General features: G+C 34.8%; 2 protein-coding genes across 3 annotated transcripts; both read left to right on the top strand.

Annotated features, from left to right (window-relative positions):
* Positions 1–1,990: 1,990 nt before the first annotated feature.
* Positions 1,991–6,356, top strand: LOC131845231 (zinc finger protein 142-like). Of its 2 annotated transcripts, none has more exons than XM_059194272.1 (3): positions 1,991–2,366; positions 4,328–5,063; positions 5,988–6,356. In XM_059194272.1, the coding sequence occupies exons 1-3, from the start codon at positions 2,181–2,183 to the stop codon at positions 6,044–6,046; spliced, it is 981 nt and encodes a 326-aa protein (XP_059050255.1). In that variant the 5' UTR covers positions 1,991–2,180; the 3' UTR covers positions 6,047–6,356. The 2 variants fall into 2 exon arrangements, with proteins under 2 accessions (XP_059050255.1, XP_059050254.1); XM_059194271.1 differs by having other exon boundaries at positions 5,985–6,356.
* Positions 6,065–18,597, top strand: LOC131845275 (uncharacterized; the record flags this gene model as incomplete). Its single annotated transcript, XM_059194315.1, has 3 exons — positions 6,065–6,124; positions 17,487–17,643; positions 17,938–18,597. Coding segments are annotated over 3 exons (768 nt in total), but the record flags the coding sequence as incomplete, so codon positions are not given.
* Positions 18,598–20,237: the final 1,640 nt, after the last annotated feature.

Below are 20,237 nucleotides of genomic sequence, written 5' to 3'. Positions count from 1 at the left end.
ATGTCACGAAATAGAACTTTGTCGAACTTAATGCTTGTATTTATATTGAATTAAACTGTTCCCGGTATATTATTAACAAAAATATAACTTAATTTCTCAGCATATTAATATAATTCAAGAACGTAGAAATTATGCGGAAATAATTATATTAAGCACATTACTTTGCTACATCTATAGATGCTTTACAATTGATATATTTGTGACTGGCATTCTAGATGAGGTAAAACATGTTTTTTTTTATTTTTGTTTTTAGTGTTTTATGAATAGACATGAATGTTTCTTTTTAAACTTACCAAATTGTATCAGTGTTTATAATGAACGATCATGGAATTTATTACAGAATTTGTACCTTCGAACAAGCTTATATGGTGAAAATTATTAGAGTAAATTAAACAAACATTCTTACTCTGATTAATATATTATAGTAAATTTGTCATCACAAGCACAAAAAAGAAATTTTAGTATCAAGTTATTTCATTGTGTGTTACACAAACAATACAATTTAAAATTTTTACTAAAACTTTTTCATTTTTGGTCTATGCCTAGTACAGTATTTAAAAAAAGTTTAGAAGTAAAATCTTGCTGAACGGAATTCTTGTCTATTTCCAATTTGTACCAAAACCTTCGAACTGACGCCATCTATAGTTTACCCCTATAATTAAAATATGTAATTGTGTACAGGGGCGATATCTATATTAATAGTGTGATACACACTGTGTCTTAATTTGTATCAATCAGATTTTTGTATATGTTATTGATTGTGATTGAATTTATCTCGCCAGCGAATTACTGTAGTCGCAAGCAATAAAAACAAAAAAATCGTAATGCTGAATAACTTAAATATTAAAAAACACTATTTTTGTAATAACAATCATGAGATACTAACTAAAACTATAGCTAAAATATGTGTAATACCGTGAGAGACAGATGAAACTTGTCCACGAAAATCAATGTTTATTTATTTAAAATTTTAATTTTACATTTATTTGAAAAGAATATGAGTTGCGTGGCTTGTCAGTTCTTTTCATCACGAAATCATTCCGAAATGATGGTAGATTTGACATATCATAAGAGTCTGTAATTGACCTATATGAATAAATATATTTTGAATTTGAATTTAGTTATAAACTTTTTGTTGCACTAAGAAATTTACACAAGAATTATTGATCTTATCGCAAGTAAGCAAACATACATTAGATGACGTTTAACAATTTGGAATATATCTGTGTAACTGCAGAGGTGCATGTTATTATTAGTATCTTACATTATCTTTGTTTTGTTTTAGGTGAAATCCTATAGATGGCGTCAACTACCTATGTGATGTTATCTTTTCCTCAATGAAATTGCATCCCGTCTATACGCACAGTCCCACTCAGTGTTGCTATATTATGCAATTCATAACACGTACTAATGTTGCCGTTTTATATTATTACCCGTTTTAATAGAAAATTACCTTTTAAATTACTCAACTTTCTTCGTAAATGAAGCTAAAATGTGAGCGAATTATTTTCATTGAGTCTTTTTTTTTTAAAGTAAACTTGTCTTTTTATGTATTATTTTAATTAAAATACCAACTTTTAAATTACTTGTGCGTTTTTCCTTGCCGAGTTTACACAAACGAGACAAATGTCGTTAGTATGTTCCTTGGTCGTTAGTAACACTAGTCTTTGAGGATATTTTAATACTCATACAAGTTTGTACTAAGCCTTGATTTTGATAGTTGTCAGTAATTTAGTGACATTACAAAAGAACAATAGCAAAACGTTTCCTCTTGCAGAATATATTCTCAGATTTTTCTTATTTCATTCCCTTAAAGTTATACATATTCACTATTAACTATGATTTTTTTTTATCAATTATTTTACTGAAACTATTTGACAGATTTAAATTTAAAAGTGATTCTTGTATTATAATTTGTTTAACGGAACCACTTCTATCTATAGTCTTAAAAAATAATAAAAAAAAAACTTGCAGTTTACTTTCGCTGACATATTAATATCTATTTTCTTGTACATAATAAAATTAATAAATTAGTGTTAGATACCAATTAATAGATCTAATATTCCACAACTACCTCTGCTCTGCCTGTTGTTATATCGTCGTTAAACAATATAGTTTGCATTTATACACTTCATAATATTTATTAATAGAAAAATGGAGTAACTGAGTTGCCGTAAAACATGTTTCGATCCGAAGCTTATCGGATTAATGTGGAGAAAACAAATTCATCACATGTATATTACAATTGTGATATGTGTGACGATGGTGGTTGGTGCAGTGAGACCGAGTTGGAAATACATCGTAACTCCATGCATCCAGACTTACTGTGCGAATTGCTGAATAATAGGAACAAAATTGTTTGTTATGTAAGTATTAATTATTTTGTGACGAACTTAGCGTCATTGTTTGAAGACCTCGGTGGTCTAGCACATCGCTTTACTCCCATGACCGCGGGTACGATTCCTCGCACGGCACAAACATTTGCATTCATGAGTCTGATTGTTTGTATCGTTCTGGGTGTTTTCTATGTATAATATGTATTTACGAAACAAAATATCTATGTATTTGTATCAGTTATCTATAATACAAGCTTTAGCTAGCTTAACTTGGGTCTAGATGGCGTTGTGTGAATTGTCCTGAGATTATTATTATTATTATCAGTTATCTAGTACCCATAACACAAGCTTTAGCTAGCTTAACTTGGGTCTAGATGGTGCTGTGTGAATTGTCCTGACATTATTGTTATAATTGTTCTGGTACATTATGTGGCAGAGAAGATCTCTAACTAGTGACCAGGACTTAACCCATTACTTCCCAAGCATCAATGTAATAGGATTAAGGTCTTAATACATTAGAAAAAGTTATAATATGTATTAAAGTATGTATTACTACCAAAAAAGTAGTTTAATAGATAAAATATTTTAAAATACAAATTTCATCAGTAGCTATAGTATAAATACATAGTTTGTTGAAAAAAAAATTAAATATAGTGTCCATATAGTGACCACCCGAATCAACTGGCTGCTCAATTACTACAAATACTTTACCCCAAGCGACTAAAAAGAAGCGACATTGTGTAATGTTTGTAGTATGCTTAAGGAGTAGATTCTCCCGCTGGGGTGGACACTCTATTCTTAGATCCCACACCCAAAAAATCTGCTCATAGTTCCGGGACTGATTGCAGATAAGAAAAGAGAAAAAAAAAAGAAATAATATAGTGTCCTAAATATAGGACCATGGGAAGGAATGGGTTAAGTATAACCTGGGTGTAGGTTTAAGATGCCCCTTGTGGACATACATCAATACTCATCTTCACCGCTTGTGTTCCCTGCCCACACAAATCATGTAGAAGCCTGCTAGTGCAGCTTTAGGTACAAATTCTAGTATTGAAATTTACATGGTTCTAGACAGGCTGAGATAAAAGATCTCGACCTGTCTGTAGAAGATTGTAGGGAGATCTAGCTGATATCTCTCACACACCACTCTATTCCACTTTAAGTGCATGTAAAATAACCATATTGTCATTGTTACTTCATTAGTTAGTTACTCAGAGGTTACTAACTGACAACCCCCGAAAATATACATACATTTCTACTGCATTTCGATAATCAACACTCAAGTTCTTAACCGGAGAATTCCTTTTTTAATTATGCAGCATATAACAGGCACTGTCTCTCACTAGGACCTGTCATCAGCACAATATAATTTAATATTTATATATATATTTGATATGAAATATTCCACCCGCTCCAGTTTCTAGGGTGCAGCAGAAATTTCAAAAATGTAGGTATACATATGTCCTACACATACACAAAAGTTTGATGTTTGACATATTTATATGTCCCGCTCAGTTTACAGGTTAATTCCTGAAAGTATGCCGGAGGGCATCATTAAATAAGAAGTCTTGCACTCAATGGACAGCAGACTTATTGCTATTGGCCAACTAAAACCTGATTAGTAGACATACTGATTGCGGATAAACCAGGAACAAAAAAAAAATTGTTACACTTTGTAACAATACCCCTCAAATAATAAAAAAAATATCTATGTTCATGTAGGTCTACATACATACAACATTTATTTGAAAGGAATAGGAGCTAAGTTTCTTGTCAGGTATTCTCATCTCGAAATCATTCCGAAGTGACATTATATTTGACATCATAAGAGTCTGTAAGACCTACATGAATAGAGATATTTTGAATTTGAATGAAGGTATAAAAATTAATAAGGCAAAAGTTCTTATAAAATATAACAATTATATAAAGAAAATACATTTAAGATCATTAGAACAATAAATAATAGTAAATATTGATTATTCTTATTTCAGACATGCAAAAGAGAGCAGCCCGACCGCAAAACGTTGCTCGAGCACATCAAAGTGGAACATTTATTAAGCTCCAAGAATGCTACGCGAGTCGAGCGTCAAATTTACGTCTGCGACTACTGTTCTTACATCTTCTTTAATAAGCTCCTATTAGCAGCTCATATACAGAAGAAACACTATCCAAAGTCAAGAAAAACATGCATACAATGTCCGAAATGCCTCAAAACAACCAGACCTACGTTAGCATACGGACATTTCGAGTTGCACCAATTCAAAAGCATAACACTCTGTCCGATATGTCTAGACAAGTGTACCAGTAGACAGGACTTGTTGGAGCATCTAAAAATGCACACAAAGTATTACCACTGCAACATGTGTGCTTATGAGACAAAGAAGGAGACTAACTACCTCTCTCACTTGCTCACACATAAGAAATTCCAGAGTCAGTACACAGGTGATTTCACTAAGTATTATATACCAGTTAAAGGTGTCATGAAGAAGAAATTCCATTCTCCATACGTTATTAATGGATTGCCATTGTGGAATAATCTGTATATATGCATCTTGTGTAGGGAGATATGTACAACTCGGAATAAAATGCAATTGCATATAACAGAGCATGAGATGCCGAAAGTAATGCAAATAAAAAGACATATGTGTTCATGTGGTGAGGAGTTCTTCAATAATGTCCTTCTAAAACATCACATCTTCAAGTTGAAGGGGAATCATAACACATTAGGTATGTATATTGTATTTATCACACAATCTGGTGGAGTCTAAATTTCGTTACAGTATACAGTACTGGAGAAACAGTTATAAATATAATACTAATCAGGGATGTTATGGATATGAAATTTCGGATACGGATAGGTCTCGGATATAGGAATGATTATTATACCGGATACGTATGCGTCGACTGGACTTTTGAAGGCGCTTTCTATTATTTTTTCCGCCAATTTCTTTATCCCTGAAATATCATCCAATGATTTGGCTTCTATTGGGTCCGGTGCGTCTTTAAATGAATCTGCAATAGATAGTTAATTTATATTTATATATAACACTTTATGTCCAATAAAATAAAGAACAGAACAATATTCATCAGGGATGTTATGGATATGAAATTTCGGATACGGATGGGTTTCGGATATAGTAATGATTATTATACCGGATACGGATATTAAATTATTTCAGATTATCCGTTAGTTTCGGATAATTTCGGTTACGGATATTATTTTTTTAAGGAATTTCAAATGGAACATACAAATAGCTAATAAAATGGTTACATAACGTGTCTCAATTAGGCTTCGCCCCTATTCGATATAATCCGAAACTTTTACAATCTTATTTCGGATTCGGTTACGGTTACGGATATTTTTTATATCGGATACGTATCGTACGGATCGTATTTATTAGTAATACTACTATATCTGTATTTTCTAAACTAAATTGCTCCTTATTACATCTGCTACCTGCCAATAAAACCGTCAAAATCGGTCCAGCCATTTCAGAGATTAGCCGGAACAAACAGACAGACGAAAATTGTAAAAAGTGTTATTTTGGTGTATGTATATTCATATGCATGTAGTAAAAACGATTATTTCAATATTACAAACAGACACTCTTTATTTATATATATAGATTCTGTTCTTCTTTGTTTCAGAAGTGAAATACGACGATAATGCACCAAGTATATCACAAGAAATGTACATAGTACAAGAATAATAGTAAATAATTAGAACAATATGGCGGCAGAGCGGGGCCTCGAGGTCCCTAGCTGAATACGCAGTCAGCAGTCACAATGTAATATTTATGTAATTACTAATAAACCTGTTTAATCAATTTAAGAAACAATATGAAGCTATTCTCAACTGTTCGGCTGGCTCATCCGTCATACTCGTGAACGGGTGCTGCTTGTATAGACTGGTCTGCTCTAATCTCTATGACTGACTTCCTCTTATTAATTGTTTAACCATTTGGTTGTATATTTAGTATTTTTTCTATTTGAGTATTTAATTGAATTAGTGCTAATTGGTAGTTTTCAACTTACAAATGTAAAGTAACAATAACAATTTTTAAAAGAGCTACACGCAAGTTTCTTGCTTGTTCATCTTGTGATGATATAGGTTTCCGAATGAGCGGTAGATTAAAAAAAATGTGATGACTATTCAAAAGTGCTTCAATGTAAGTTTATTTGAATAAATGAATTTCTATTATATTCTAAATTCTAAAAACGAAGTTCTTTTGACTGTTTTATTTGGTTCAAATAGGAAAACTGAGGAGAAATTTAGATGATACTGTTTTTATAAGACGCTAGTGCTTTAAATGTTATACGATAAAAGTTTGATCATGTTCTGTTCCGTAATATTTTAGTTCTTTATTATTACATAGTATAAAATAAAGTCGCTGTCGCTGTATGTCCCTATGTATGCTTAAATCTTTAAAACTACGCAACGGATTTTGAAGCTGTTTTTTAATAGTTTATGTGGTGGATAATATATTATGTATTGTTTGTATGTCGGTTCTTTATGTGCAGAAAGCTATTGCATCTACTCTATAATTATGTAAAAATAAATCGATGCAAAAAAGAGTAAAATAACATCATATATTTTCTTATGTCACAAAATTAACAAATCAAATTTATACAATACTTTTTAAAGGTAAAAAATTAGCTTTTAAGTGGCCAGCAATATACTACGAAGTCCACAATAGATAGAGTGATTCAAGAGGAAGGTTTATATATATAATACAGGTATACCAGGACGAAGTAGGGGCGAGTAGCTGGTCATAATTAAAGTAACTTTGAATACATTCGTGATGTTCTTTTATTTCCAATGTTTTGATGACTTTGGTGGTCTAGTGGTTTAGTAGACCGCCTTTCTTCCGATGGTCGCGGGTTCGATTCCTCTCACGCCACAAAAATTCATCCAAAACAATAAAATAGTGTTTGATAACATAATAGTAACTTTACAGTAAATTTTCGTCTACAACACAATAGCAACAGTAAATCTCGTGTTAGAATAGTGGAATATTCATGAGTATGATTGTTTGTATCGGTCTGTGTGTTGTCTATGTATTAATGAAAATAAATGTATTTGTATCAGTTATCTAGTACCCATAACACAAGCTTTAGCTAGCTTAACTTGGGTCTAGATGGCGCTGTGTGAATTGTCCTGATTATATTATTATTATCAGTTGTCTAGTACACATAACACAAGCTTTAGCTAGCTTAACTTGGGTCCAGATGGCGCTGTGTGAATTGTCCTGAGATTATTATTATTATATTATTATTATTATATTATTATTACTGTCCAATGTGGTCGCGGTGGTCACCGCAACACTTGTCCACATTTCGCTCGGTATATTTGAATCTGTTTTTTATTACACATTCAAATTACACTATTAAGCAAACACATACTAAAGTAATTTATTGTTTTTAAGTTTTTTACTTATGTTTCGTGTGAGTCATATTGTTTATGTTCATTTTATATTAAGTTGTTTGTAATTGAGTGTCGATTACCTAATTGATCTGACTTGGTGTTCATCTTATAATCCTCCACTGGAGCCCCGCTTGTGTGAACCGTTACTGTAGGCGGGTGCATCATTCCATTATCATCCACAAAAGAAGAAAAATATGCAACAGTTGTATGCGCTGGAAATAATAAATGCGATCAATTGCACCTGCATCCGTATTTGTCATGTCGTATTATACTTCAACAAGAGCTATTAACCTAATTGTATAACTAAGAACCTAAAATTAAAAAGCTTAAAATATATAATATAGTAACTAAAATATATTATTAAAAGGCGTCCCTTTAGGAAAGGTTCTGAAGATACTGGCAGCGTTCCCTCTTTGAATGGCTAGACTAATTCTTTGTCCGAGGTAGCTGCCAGCTCTTCGGTCTTCTGTGATGTCGACTAACCTTTTTGTTATTTTGACGACCTCGGTAGTCTAGTGGTCTAGCACACCGCTTTATGACCGATGGTCGCGGGTTCGATTCCTCGCACGGCACAAACATTTGTATTCATGAGTACGATTGTTTGTGTCGGTCTGGGTGTTTTCTATGTATAATATGTATGTATTTACAAAAAAAAAAAATATATCTATGTATATGTATCAGTTGTCCAGTACCCATAACACAAGCTTTAGCTAACTTAACTTGGGTCTAGATGGCGCTGTGTGAATTGTCCTGAGATTATTATTATTGTTATTATTTCCTTAAAGTCTTATTGCGCTAGTCTTTGAATCTGTTGTATTATTATGTTTAACACGTTTGATGGTAATTGTAGGGAAAAATTGTAATGTAAAAAAAATTGATGTTCACAAGCGGCTGAAATGTCCTACATGAATAAAAGTTTTTTGAATTTAAATTAGACCAAGTAGTTGTCCATGAGAGCACCATCGACGGTGGTACATACCCGTATAGTGCGCATGTGATCGCTCTTGGCTCGAGCGTGGCCGCACAGCCTCCAGCAGCCAGCGCCATGCGTACACCAGTGACTTGGGTGAGGGTATCACATTGAAGGGTGGCAGCGCCGTTCATTGAAAAATCTTATTCTCACATAGGAACCTGTGTACGGAACACCGTACCATAATAATAATATATTTATAAATTATCACTTACGTAGCATATATCATTTCACTATACATATATTATTGTATATATTTATGTTATCTAGTATATATATATATATATATATATATTTATATTTTGTTGCATTTTGTTTATGTTTATAATTTTGCACCGCCAACAATTATTCTCTGCACCACCAATGGTTGACTGGTAGAAAATGCCGCATGGTGTTAAGTCCGCCAAATGTACTACACTATATATTATATTGTGTGCATTAAAGTTAAATAAATAAAAAAAATAAAAAAAAAATATATTACTATACAATAAATCAGTGTATAACATCAAGCAGTCACTACGGGACCTATCTTTTATTTATCATCCCCGTACATTATCAATATCAATTATCATTATCAACAAGTGTAGGAACAAAACCCCTACAACCTGCACTTTTATTCTTAACTAGCTGTTCCCGTGACTTCGTCCGCGTGGAATTTAACTTTATTGTTCTAAAATATAAGAATTTTGTCTAAAATAAAAGTAGCCTAAGTTACACCTTATTACATCAGCTACCTGCCAAAGAAAGTCAGAGATTAGCCGGAACAAACAGACCTGCAGACAGACAGACAGACAAAATTGTAAAAAATGTTATTTATGTATGTATATATTGTATGTACCGTATTAATATTCATATGCATGTAGTAAAAAACGGTTATTTCAATATTACAAACAGACACTCCAATTTTATTTATATGTATAGATTATTTTTATATATATAGGTTACATATTATTTTTTAAATATGTTTTTAGTGTACAATAATTTGAGGTAGACATTATTTAACCCTAGATTTATTTTAATTAGTGCCCACGAGTTATCACGCGGTCCCAACGTGTAAATTTACTTTAATAAAGTGACCTACAGGTGATCACCCGGTCTCAACGTGTAAATTTACTTTAATAAAGTGACCCACCGGTGATTACCCGGTCCGAACGTGTAAATTTACTTTAGTAAAGTGAGTCACCGGTGGGCATGCGATCTATAATTTGTTAATTATTAAGCGTGCATATTTTGTACATTTATAAATACATATATATGAAAATCATTGTAAATGTAAATCAGGATTAAATGTAAGTAAAATGTATTTTGTTTTTTAATTAAATCATCAGCAACTTTTGGATTACACCTTCTTCTGACGTATGCATGAATAGAAATAATCCTTACTAGCTGGGCCCGCGGATTCACCCGCATGTAATTTATAGCCTACTAGTTGTGCCCGCGTTCGTTCGCGTGGAATTTAACTTTATTTCTCTAAAATAAAAGTAGCCTAAGTTACTACTTATTACATCAGCTACCTGCCAAAAAAGTCCCGTCGAAATCTGTTCGGCCATTTCAGAGATTAGCCGGAACAAACAGACAGACAGAAATTGTAAAATATGTTATTTTGGCATATGTACCGTATTTATATTCATATGCATGTAGTAAAAACGGTTATTTCAGACACTCCAATTTTATTTATATGTATAGAATGTATAGATGAAATATGTCGAAAAATGTAGTGCTTATCGCCATCGGATCGTGTGTTATAATCCTTATAACGCACTTATATCGTAACATACTATTTTCGCATTATATTTATTTTGTTTTGTTAAACGACTAGCTGTTCCCGCGAACGTACGTGGAATTTAACTTTATTATTCTAAAATAAAAGAGTTTTTCTAAAATAACAGTAGCCTAAGTTACTCCTTATTACATCAGCTACAAAATCGGTCCAGCCGTTTCAGAGATTAGCCAGAACAAACAGACCGACAGACACAGATAAAAATTATAAAAAATGTTATTTTGGTATATGTCCCGTATATATATTCACATGCATGTAGTAAAAAAACGGTTATTTCAATATTACAAACAGTCACTCCAATTTTATTTATATGTATAGATGTATAGATGAAATATGTCGAAAAATGTAGTAGGATATACGTGCTTATTTAACACACTCGGCTCTATAACGCCCTCGCCATCGGTGTGTTATAACCCTTATAACGCAAGTGCGTTATAACACACGATCACGAACACGAAAATAGTATGTAACGATAAGTATATTGTAACATACTATTTTCACATTATATTTAATTTTGTTTAAAAACGATGACATACGCTCATTGTTATTAATTTAATTGTTTTGAATACCTGAATATTATTAATACTAATATTTATTATTATGCGTAATTGGATACGTAATGTGTGATTAGCAACAGTATTTTTGTTGATTACAAACGCCATATTTTCGTATTGTCTATGCTTTTATGAATGACGCAAATCGTACGCCATACTGGATTTACGCAATTCATGACACACGACCATAAATAATTTGCTTATTATTTTTCTGTATTCATTCTTATTTGTGAATGACAGTTATTTTTTTTTTGGACTGTAATGTTATGGCAATGGAATGCGTAGTGACTAGGGTTATGTGATAAGTCTTAACATTATCAGAACGTAAAGGGTAGAGGACATCCTCCAGCCCAATTAAATAAACCACTAAACTTATCGTTACGGAAAAATCGCCGGACTTGACAACCCGGGGCACACCCTCCAACCAACCCATGGCCATTCCAACCTCATGGTTATACTGGCCGAAACGCGGGATGTGCGCTTTCGCTCATCTCTCTTGACTCTCTATAAGTTATTTAATCTACATTCCCTAGTGCTTGTCCCTAGTGCACTTCTTCTTCCTGTTGTCTTTCTGGGGTGGACTCCACAGCAACAGCAGTTGAGTCGTCGTTGCCGGGCAGCACGCGATCTTCTTCCTGTTGTCCATAGTGCACTTTCTCCCCTTTCTCGGGCAGTGGACTCCACAGCAACAGCAGTTGAGACTTCGGTGCCGGGCAGCACTCCATCTTCTTCCTGTTGTCTTTAGTGCACTTTCTCCCCTTTCTCGGGCAGTGGACTCCACAGCAACAGCAGTTGAGACTTCGGTGCCGGGCAGCACTCCATCTTCTTCCTGTTGTCCCTAGTGCACTTTCTCCCCTTTTTCGGGTAGTGGACTCCACAGCAACAGCAGTTGAGACTTCGGTGCCGGGCAGCACTCCATCTTCTTCCTGTTGTCTTTAGTGCACTTTCTCCCCTTGCTCGGGCAGTGGACTCCACAGCAACAGCAGTTGAGACTTCGGTGCCGGGCAGCACTCCATCTTCTTCCTGTTGTCCCTAGTGCACTTTCTCCCCCTAGTTTTCGTTGTCCCTAGCACTTTCTCCCCTTTTCGTGGACTCCACAGCAACAGCAGTTCTTCTTCCTGTTGTCCCTAGTGCACTTTCTCCCCTTTCTCGGGCAGTGGACTCCACAGCAACAGCAGTTGAGACTTCGGTGCCGAGCAGCACACCATCTTCCGGATACTCCCGAATGTCTTCTTTGCTTCCTGGTGCCGCTCCACGGGTCATCCTCTCCGACCTGCTCAGCCTCCTATGCCACTGATGCGCGAACTCCCATAGTCGTCTAAAATTCTGCAGCAGGGCAGTTGTCTTGGCGTCGCAAAATTAGGGGAGCCCACATAAAGTAGGACAGAGTTAAGCAGAAGAGAAGGACTACTCTGACTGGTCGCCGCGCTGGCCTTTTTAGCTTCACCTCACGATATGCATGCAGATGGCACTAAAAACCAAAGGAAGTACTTATGGAGTGGTTGAAGATCAACTCCCGTCGGACTGATACGACTTTAGTTTGAGGGTACCGCTAGGTGTTCGAAGCTCACGATATGGGGCGTGCAGATGGCACTCAAAACCAAAGGAAAGACTTAAGGAGTGGCTGAAGGGCAACTCTCGTCTGACGGATACGACTTTAGTCTGAAGGAACCGCTACTTAGTAGTTCAAGCCGTCGTAATTTCGATTCCGTTTGAATTGGACGGGGTATCGATCGGTGGGGCGATCGGGGGCACTGGTGTGCACCTCACGATATGGGGCGTGCAAATGGCACTCAAAACCAAAGGAAAGACTTAAGGAGTGGCTTAAGGGCAACTCCCGTCGGACGGATACGACTTTAGTCTGAGGGCACCCCGTGGAGGTCAACCTGACATGGTATATTGCTAGCAATGGGGTAAACAGTCCCCATTACTAACAATCCCCTACCCCCAATTATAATGATATCGTCCGCAGCTGGCCTTTACTGCTTCACCGGACGATAGTGGGCGAGTGCAGATGGCACTCAAAACCAAAGGAGGACTTATGGAGTGGCTGAAGATCAACTCCCGTCGGACCGATACGACTTTAGTCTGAGGGCACCGCTAGGTGTTCGAAGCTCAGTTCAACCCGTCGTAATTTCGATCCCCGTTTGAATTGGATGGGGGATCAATCGGAGAGGGCGCTAAAAAACGCCTGAACCTATTTGAAATGAAATTTGGTACACAGGTAACTGACGCTGACACCCTGGATTGACAGATGGGCTTAAGCCGCGGGTGACACAGCGGGGCACAGCTAGTGATAAATAAAAAAAAGTCGGTGTTAATAACAAAATAACATTAATAACGGGGGCAGCTGAGATGCGGCAGGCGCGGGATTGCGCACGGTCGGTCAGATTGTACAGTGCTCCGTACTTTTACGATTATGATCGTTATAAAATATGACGACCTCGCTAGTGCTTTACGTCCGATGGTCGCGGGTTCGATTCCTCGCACGGCAGAAACATTTGTATTCATGATGTATGATTGTTTGTATCGGTCTGGGTGCTTTCTATGTATAATATGTATTTACGAAAAAGATATCTATGTATTTGTATCAGTTATCGAGTACTCATAACACAAGCTTTAGCCAGCTTAATTTGGGTATAGATGGCGCTGTGTGAATTGTCCCGAGATTATTATTATTAAAATAATGTTTTGGAAATTGTTCTTGTTTTTACTGATAGCCACACGTACCCCTGGGGGTACGCGTACCACTAATCGGGAAACACCGATGTAGGTATATTACAGGCTCTTATATCAAATTTACCATCATTTCGGAATGATATCGAGACGAGAAGAACTGAAGAAATTCAGCAAAAAAATATACATCTAAAATATATATAACTCAAAGGTGACTGACATAGTGATCTATCAACGCACAGCCCAAACCACTGGACGGATCGGGCTGAAATTTGGCATGCAGGTAGATGTTATGACGTAGGCATCCGTTAAGAAAGGATTTTGGCTAATTCTACCCCCAAGGGGATAAAATAGGGGATGAAAGTTTGTATGAAACTTTGTTAATTTTAAACCGATCGGGCTGGGACTTTGCATGCATAAAGCTATTATGACGTAGGCATCCCCTAAGAAAGGATTTTGATAAATTCCACCCCTAAAGGGATAAATTAACGCGAGCGAAAATGCGGGCAAAAGCTAGTACTTAGGTATACAAAAAATCTTATTTACTATATCTACAAAAATATAGTACCTATTTATATGTATGTATATCTTCTACGTACGTATGTCTCATTAGCATATATACCTATACCTATTATATGATAGTAACCTTAAAAATTCCTATAATTTGTGCCAATTTAGTGGCAGCTGTTTAAATAATTTTATTAGATATGTAATTATGAAAACAATCCAAGTGTGAGATCGTTTTTCTCATTCCGGGTTCCGTACCCGAGTTTTTTTTATACCAGTTGATATAAACTTTTGCACCGAGCTAGTGTAGTAAAATTTTAAATTAAACATGATGTGACCAATATAAAAAAAATGGCGCAATATAAAATAATATGTCCGTGAGTAAATACACGAATTATAATATTCGAAAAGAAGTTTTGATTTAAGTTGGTTTAAGGAAAGGGATTTTGGTTTAAGGAAAGGGATGAAAAATTTAGATAAAGGGTTGAAAAACGCTTTTTTTTAAATAACTCGTTTAAGGTAAGAACTATGAAAAAATGTTTTAAATAAAAGTTGAATTAAATTGTACACAATACAGCTCCTTTCATATTTTCATTATTGGCTGTTGTCTTAATCATTATTACATAGTATAAAACAAAGTCGCTGTCGCTGTCTGTCTCTATTTATGGTTAAATCTTTAAAACTACGCAACGGATTTTGAGGCGGATTTTTTAATAGATAGAGTGATTCAAGAGGAAGATTTATATATATATGAAATATATGTGCGTGCGAAGCCGGGGCGAGTAACTAGTCTATACATATACATAAATTTGGAGTACAGCAGCTGGTATACATCCGAACAATTCCTCAGAACACTCCCCGTGATATAACACGGTACAAAATGCACAGAGATGCAATATCTCGCCGCAGAGCCAATGGGTCGAGTCTGTCACATAGACGTTAATTACCAATTATTCTGGCTGCTCGGTTCTGAATGCGGTCAAATGAAAGTAGCTGGAATTGTGGTGCTCCCGCCCAGAGATAACAGTATTCCATATGCGGCCGGATCTGCGCCTTGTATAATTGCAAGTGATGGCCGCCGTGAAGTACCGTCTCGCTGGTGCACACCAAACTTATTTGTAGCCATGACATACAAATGACAACTATTTATTTACCGTGTTTGATAATTCAATTGATATATGTGTTTGTAATGTAAATATAAACCTAAAAAAAACCTTACTATAAAATTAAAGAATTCGTTAAGAATAATGTTTAGATAAATAAAATACAAATAAATATGACAACTATTTATTTACCGTGTTTGATAATTCAATTGATATATGTGTTTGTAATGTAAATATAAACCTAAAAAAAACCTTACTATAAAATTAAAGAATTCGTTAAGAATAATGTTTAGATAAATAAAATACCAGAGTCTGTTATAAATCTGCCAGAAAGAAGATTTAAATGTCAAATAAAACAGTTCCTTTGCAAAAAAGCTTACTATAAAATTGAAGAAATCGTTAACGATAATAATGTTTTTATAGAAAAACTTTAAATCCATAGCACTGACAATATTATCTGATTACACTAATAATGAGTGTGTAGCGATTTCTATGTTGATTATCGCATGCCTCTTACTTGTTGTACTGTAATTGTTTATATAAAAAAACATCTATTCAAAATAGCAGCACACAAGTTTCTTGCTCATTCTTCTTGTAATGAATCTGCATTCCGAATAGTGGTACAATCAAAATATGACTATTCAAAAGTGCTCGTAATGAGTTTATTGGAATGAAGATTATTTCTATTTCTGTAAATATATAATAAAGTACTCTGTAAACTTAATCTACATACTTAAATAAGTAGATATATTGTTATGTAATGAGTTATATATTACGCAAGCATTCAAATTCAAATTCAAGAATCATTTATTCATGCAGGACATTTTAGCCGCATATGAACATCAAATTTTTTCATTATAATTTTATTTTTTTTCCTACCGTGCAGTTTGGTATATATATCCAACTGAGAAGAACTGGCAAGAAACTCAATTGAATTACTTGTTTTTAAAAGCCAGTTTATTTACAATGTATATTTATATAGGTGTCTATGTTTAACATTAAATGAAAATCCCGTGCATGAACAACTATAGCCATGCACGCTCGTCATTCAAGTAATCGTTTAGTGAGTAATTATTTTAAGGAATGAAATGGTTCTTTTAACAACTTTATTGAACCCTTTAAATACTAAAATACGTCAATATTGAACTAAATTCGGTATAAAAATACGATAGTTTGTTCTAACACATGGATTTTTCCCGAAAACGAATAGCAAGTGGTATACTGTTTACAATTCAAGAAGAAAAATGTATTTCACCATAGGCTGTTTGATATATTTGGTGAGTTGATTTTGTTAGCAATTCATAAATCGTAAACTTATATATATATATATACTAGCTGTCCCGGCAAACGTTGTTTTGCCATATAAATTAATACGTTATAAGGGTGAAAATTTAGGGTTGTATGTATTTTTATATGATACATATTAAAAAAAATATAAATATAAAAATATACTAGTATATAGTGCAAAACCCTTATCACTTAGGGGTATGAAAAATAGATAGTAGCCAATTCTCAGACCTACTGAATATGTACATAAAATTTCATAAAAATCGTACAAGCCGTTTGGGAGGAGTATGGTAACTAACATTGTGACACGAGTAATCCATAATATGTTAGTTCTTTCATTATCTATTTTTTAATTTTTTTTCAACATTTTGGCGCCAAAGTATTTTTTTAACCTATTTACTTTACTCCATGTACAGGCAACGGCAACGGAACGACGTGAAACAGTTATAACTACATTGTTAAAATTAACAAGTTGTTACAAATTCTAATAATTAAGCATATTTAACAGTCATAGTGATTAAACACATCTTCGTTCACGAGTATGACGGATGTATAATAATAATAATATAATAATCTCAGGACAATTCACACAGCGCCATCCAGTCCCAAGCTGATATAGATACATGGATACATTTTTTTTTGTAAATAAATACATATTATACATAGAAAACACCCAGACCGATACAAACAATCATACTCATGAATACAAATGTTTGTACCGTGCGAGGAATCGTACCCACGACCATCGGATAGTGAAGCGGTGTGCTAAACCACTAGACCACCGACTGTATATTGGCGCGATGAGTTATACGTGTTACACGGATCGTAATGATGTTTGCTTTCTTCAGGTGACCGCCACCGTTGCTGCTCCAGGAATATTTGACGATGATGCACCTTTGAATCCTATACGCGAAGAATTCTTACAAAGTTCTAAGCATTATAATGCTCCAGAAATATGTGATGACGATGCACCATTGAATCCTATTCGCGAAGAATTCCTACACGGTAAGTATAATAGTAATAATATAATAATCTCAGGACAACTCACACAGCGCCATCTAGTCGCAAGCTAAGCAGAGCTTGTATACTGGGCAACTGTTAGAAATATATAGATATTTTTTTAAATAGATCCACTATGCACTTAGAAAACATTCAGACTCAGCAAGCTGCTTGGCTGCAAATAGGCGAGACAGAGATATCCTACATCGATGAACTACTTTCTAAAAGGTCTCCTTATAAAGAAGAAACTAGCAAATATATATCTCATATAATGAACTAATTGGGTTTTTTTATTTACAGATAACAAACATAAGCCCCATATATTTGGTCATAAACCACATGTATCAGGCGATGATAAACCAAAAGATGCACCATCAGACGACGATAAACCAAAAGATGCGCCATCAGACGACGATAAACCAGAAGATGCACCATCAGACATTACCAATGTCAATTTAGCAAAACTGAGCAAATACGCCGATGACGTACTTAGTGGAAAGATTAGTGCACCGAAATCAGACGCAGAAATACTTAAATCACCAGAATTCAAACACTTCCTGAGGAATCTGTCAAAGGATCCATATGATTTGCTACAACATAAACACGAGGCAATAAAAGAAAAACGTAGACGTTTAAAGGAGTTCGCCCACGACATTCTCCATGGGAATATCTCAAAACTATCGCACGATTGTCCAATCAAAAAGTTTTTAAAGTCCGTTGTAGATAAAGCCAATACAACACCAAATCCCAATGAGGAAAAAGCTACACAACCAACGACTGAAGGAACTGATGAGAGTAATACTACAGAAGGGCCAACTACGACAAAACCATTAACAACTTTAGAACCGTAAACAACATCAGAACACCAAATCTCAAATCTCACTGAGGAAAAAACTACACCACCAGCAACTGAAGGATCTGATGAGGGTAATACTACAGAAGCGCCAACTACGATAAAACCATTAACAACTTTAGAACTGTAAACAACATCAGAACATCAAATCTCAAATCTTACTGAGGAAAAAATTACTCCACCAGCAACTGAAGGAACTGATGAGAGCAATATTATAGAAGCACCAACTACGACAGTACCTACAACATCTTCAGAAGCAACACAATAAATTAAATTCACAATAGTTATATTAATTTGAAAAGAATACGAGCTGAGAGTTTCTTGTCAGTTTTCATTTCGAAATCATTCTGAACTGACGGTAGATTTGACATATCTTAAGAGTCTGTAATAGATCTACATGAATAAAGATATTTTGAAATTGAATTTGTTAATATCAATATGTAATTGTTTAATATTTTACCATTACATTTCAAACTGTTTATAATTTCACATTGTTTAAGACCAGTTTAGGACATTTTATTGAATAAGTTTTCCGTAGATAACTATTACAATGATGGTCACCAAAGAGATATCTAAGGATCTATTGCTGCAGCTCACACATCGGGATTTACTGTTTAAGTTGCTGTTATGTTGTTGATGAAAATATACTGTAATGTTACTATTATATCATTCTACACAATTTGTAACCCCCTCCGATCGATCCCCCGTCCAATTCAAACGGGGATCGATATTACGACTGCCTGAGTCGAGGTTCAAACCCCTAGCGGTGCCCTCAGAATAAAGTCGTATCCGTCAGGCGGTGGCCTTCAGGCGCTCCATAAGTCCTTCCTTTGGTTTGGTGCCACCTGACCTTGACCTCCACGCGGTTCCCCCTGGAAACCATGGTGATAAATTCTTGGTGAATTTGTCATGATGTGCTAACTGACCTGACCTCATGCTCATCTTATCATCATCCACTGGTGCCCGCGTAAACCGTTAGCGCAGGCGGGTGCACCATTTCATTGTCATTCAGTAAAAACTACTGATATTGCGCTGTTTGTGTGCTCTGATAAAAGCAATTTAATATCTATATATTATCTATATCCCTCGTAGTTGGTAATTATTTGATTGTCTATTATTTAATAAACAAAATACGGTCGAGCGCAGTGATGGTTGGCTCATCCGTCTTACTCGTGAACGGATGCTGCTTGTAGGGACTGGTCTGCTCTAATCACTGACTGATTTCCTCTTATTAATTGTTTAACCAGTTAGTATTTTTTCTATTTCAGTATTTAATTGAATTAGTGCTAATTGGTGGTTTGTATTCACACACTTCAACTTAAAAATGTAAAGTAACAATAAAATTATTTAAAAGAGCAACATGCAAGTTTCTTGCTCGTTCTTCTTGTGATGAGAAAGGTTTCCGAATGGGCGGTAGATTAAAAAAAAATGTGATGACTGTCCAAAAGTGCTTGAATGTAAGTTTATTTGAATAAAGGATGTTCTATTCTATTCTATTCTGTTCTATTTTTAAGAATTTCCGATTAGTTTGTAATATGGTGTTGACATGTTTGAAAACCAAAATCCCAGGATAAATTTAGATGAATAATAATAATAATAATAATCTCAGGACAATTCACACAGCGCCATCTAGACCCAAGTTAAGCTAGCTAAAGCTTGAGTTATGGGTACTAGACAACTGATACAAATACATAGATAATTTTTTTTTCGTAAATACATACATATTATACATAGAAAATACCCAGAC

The sequence above is a fragment of the Achroia grisella genome, unplaced genomic scaffold (genome assembly GCF_030625045.1).
Source record: "Achroia grisella isolate CSIRO2021 unplaced genomic scaffold, CSIRO_AGI_Agris_v1 utg461, whole genome shotgun sequence".
In the NCBI taxonomy this organism is placed as follows: domain Eukaryota; kingdom Metazoa; phylum Arthropoda; class Insecta; order Lepidoptera; family Pyralidae; genus Achroia; species Achroia grisella.
This window is presented reverse-complemented; position numbering and strand designations above follow the sequence as displayed.

Bases quoted from the DNA above. Each gene is read 5' to 3' on its own strand.
- LOC131845231 (XM_059194271.1), top strand. From the start codon at position 2,181: ATGTTTCGATCCGAAGCTTATCGGATTAATGTGGAGAAAACAAATTCA. The intron at 2,367-4,327 runs GTAAGTATTAAT...TTCTTATTTCAG, and splicing joins GGAACAAAATTGTTTGTTAT to ACATGCAAAAGAGAGCAGCC. The intron at 5,064-5,984 runs GTATGTATATTG...TCTTTGTTTCAG, and splicing joins GGGGAATCATAACACATTAG to AAGTGAAATACGACGATAAT.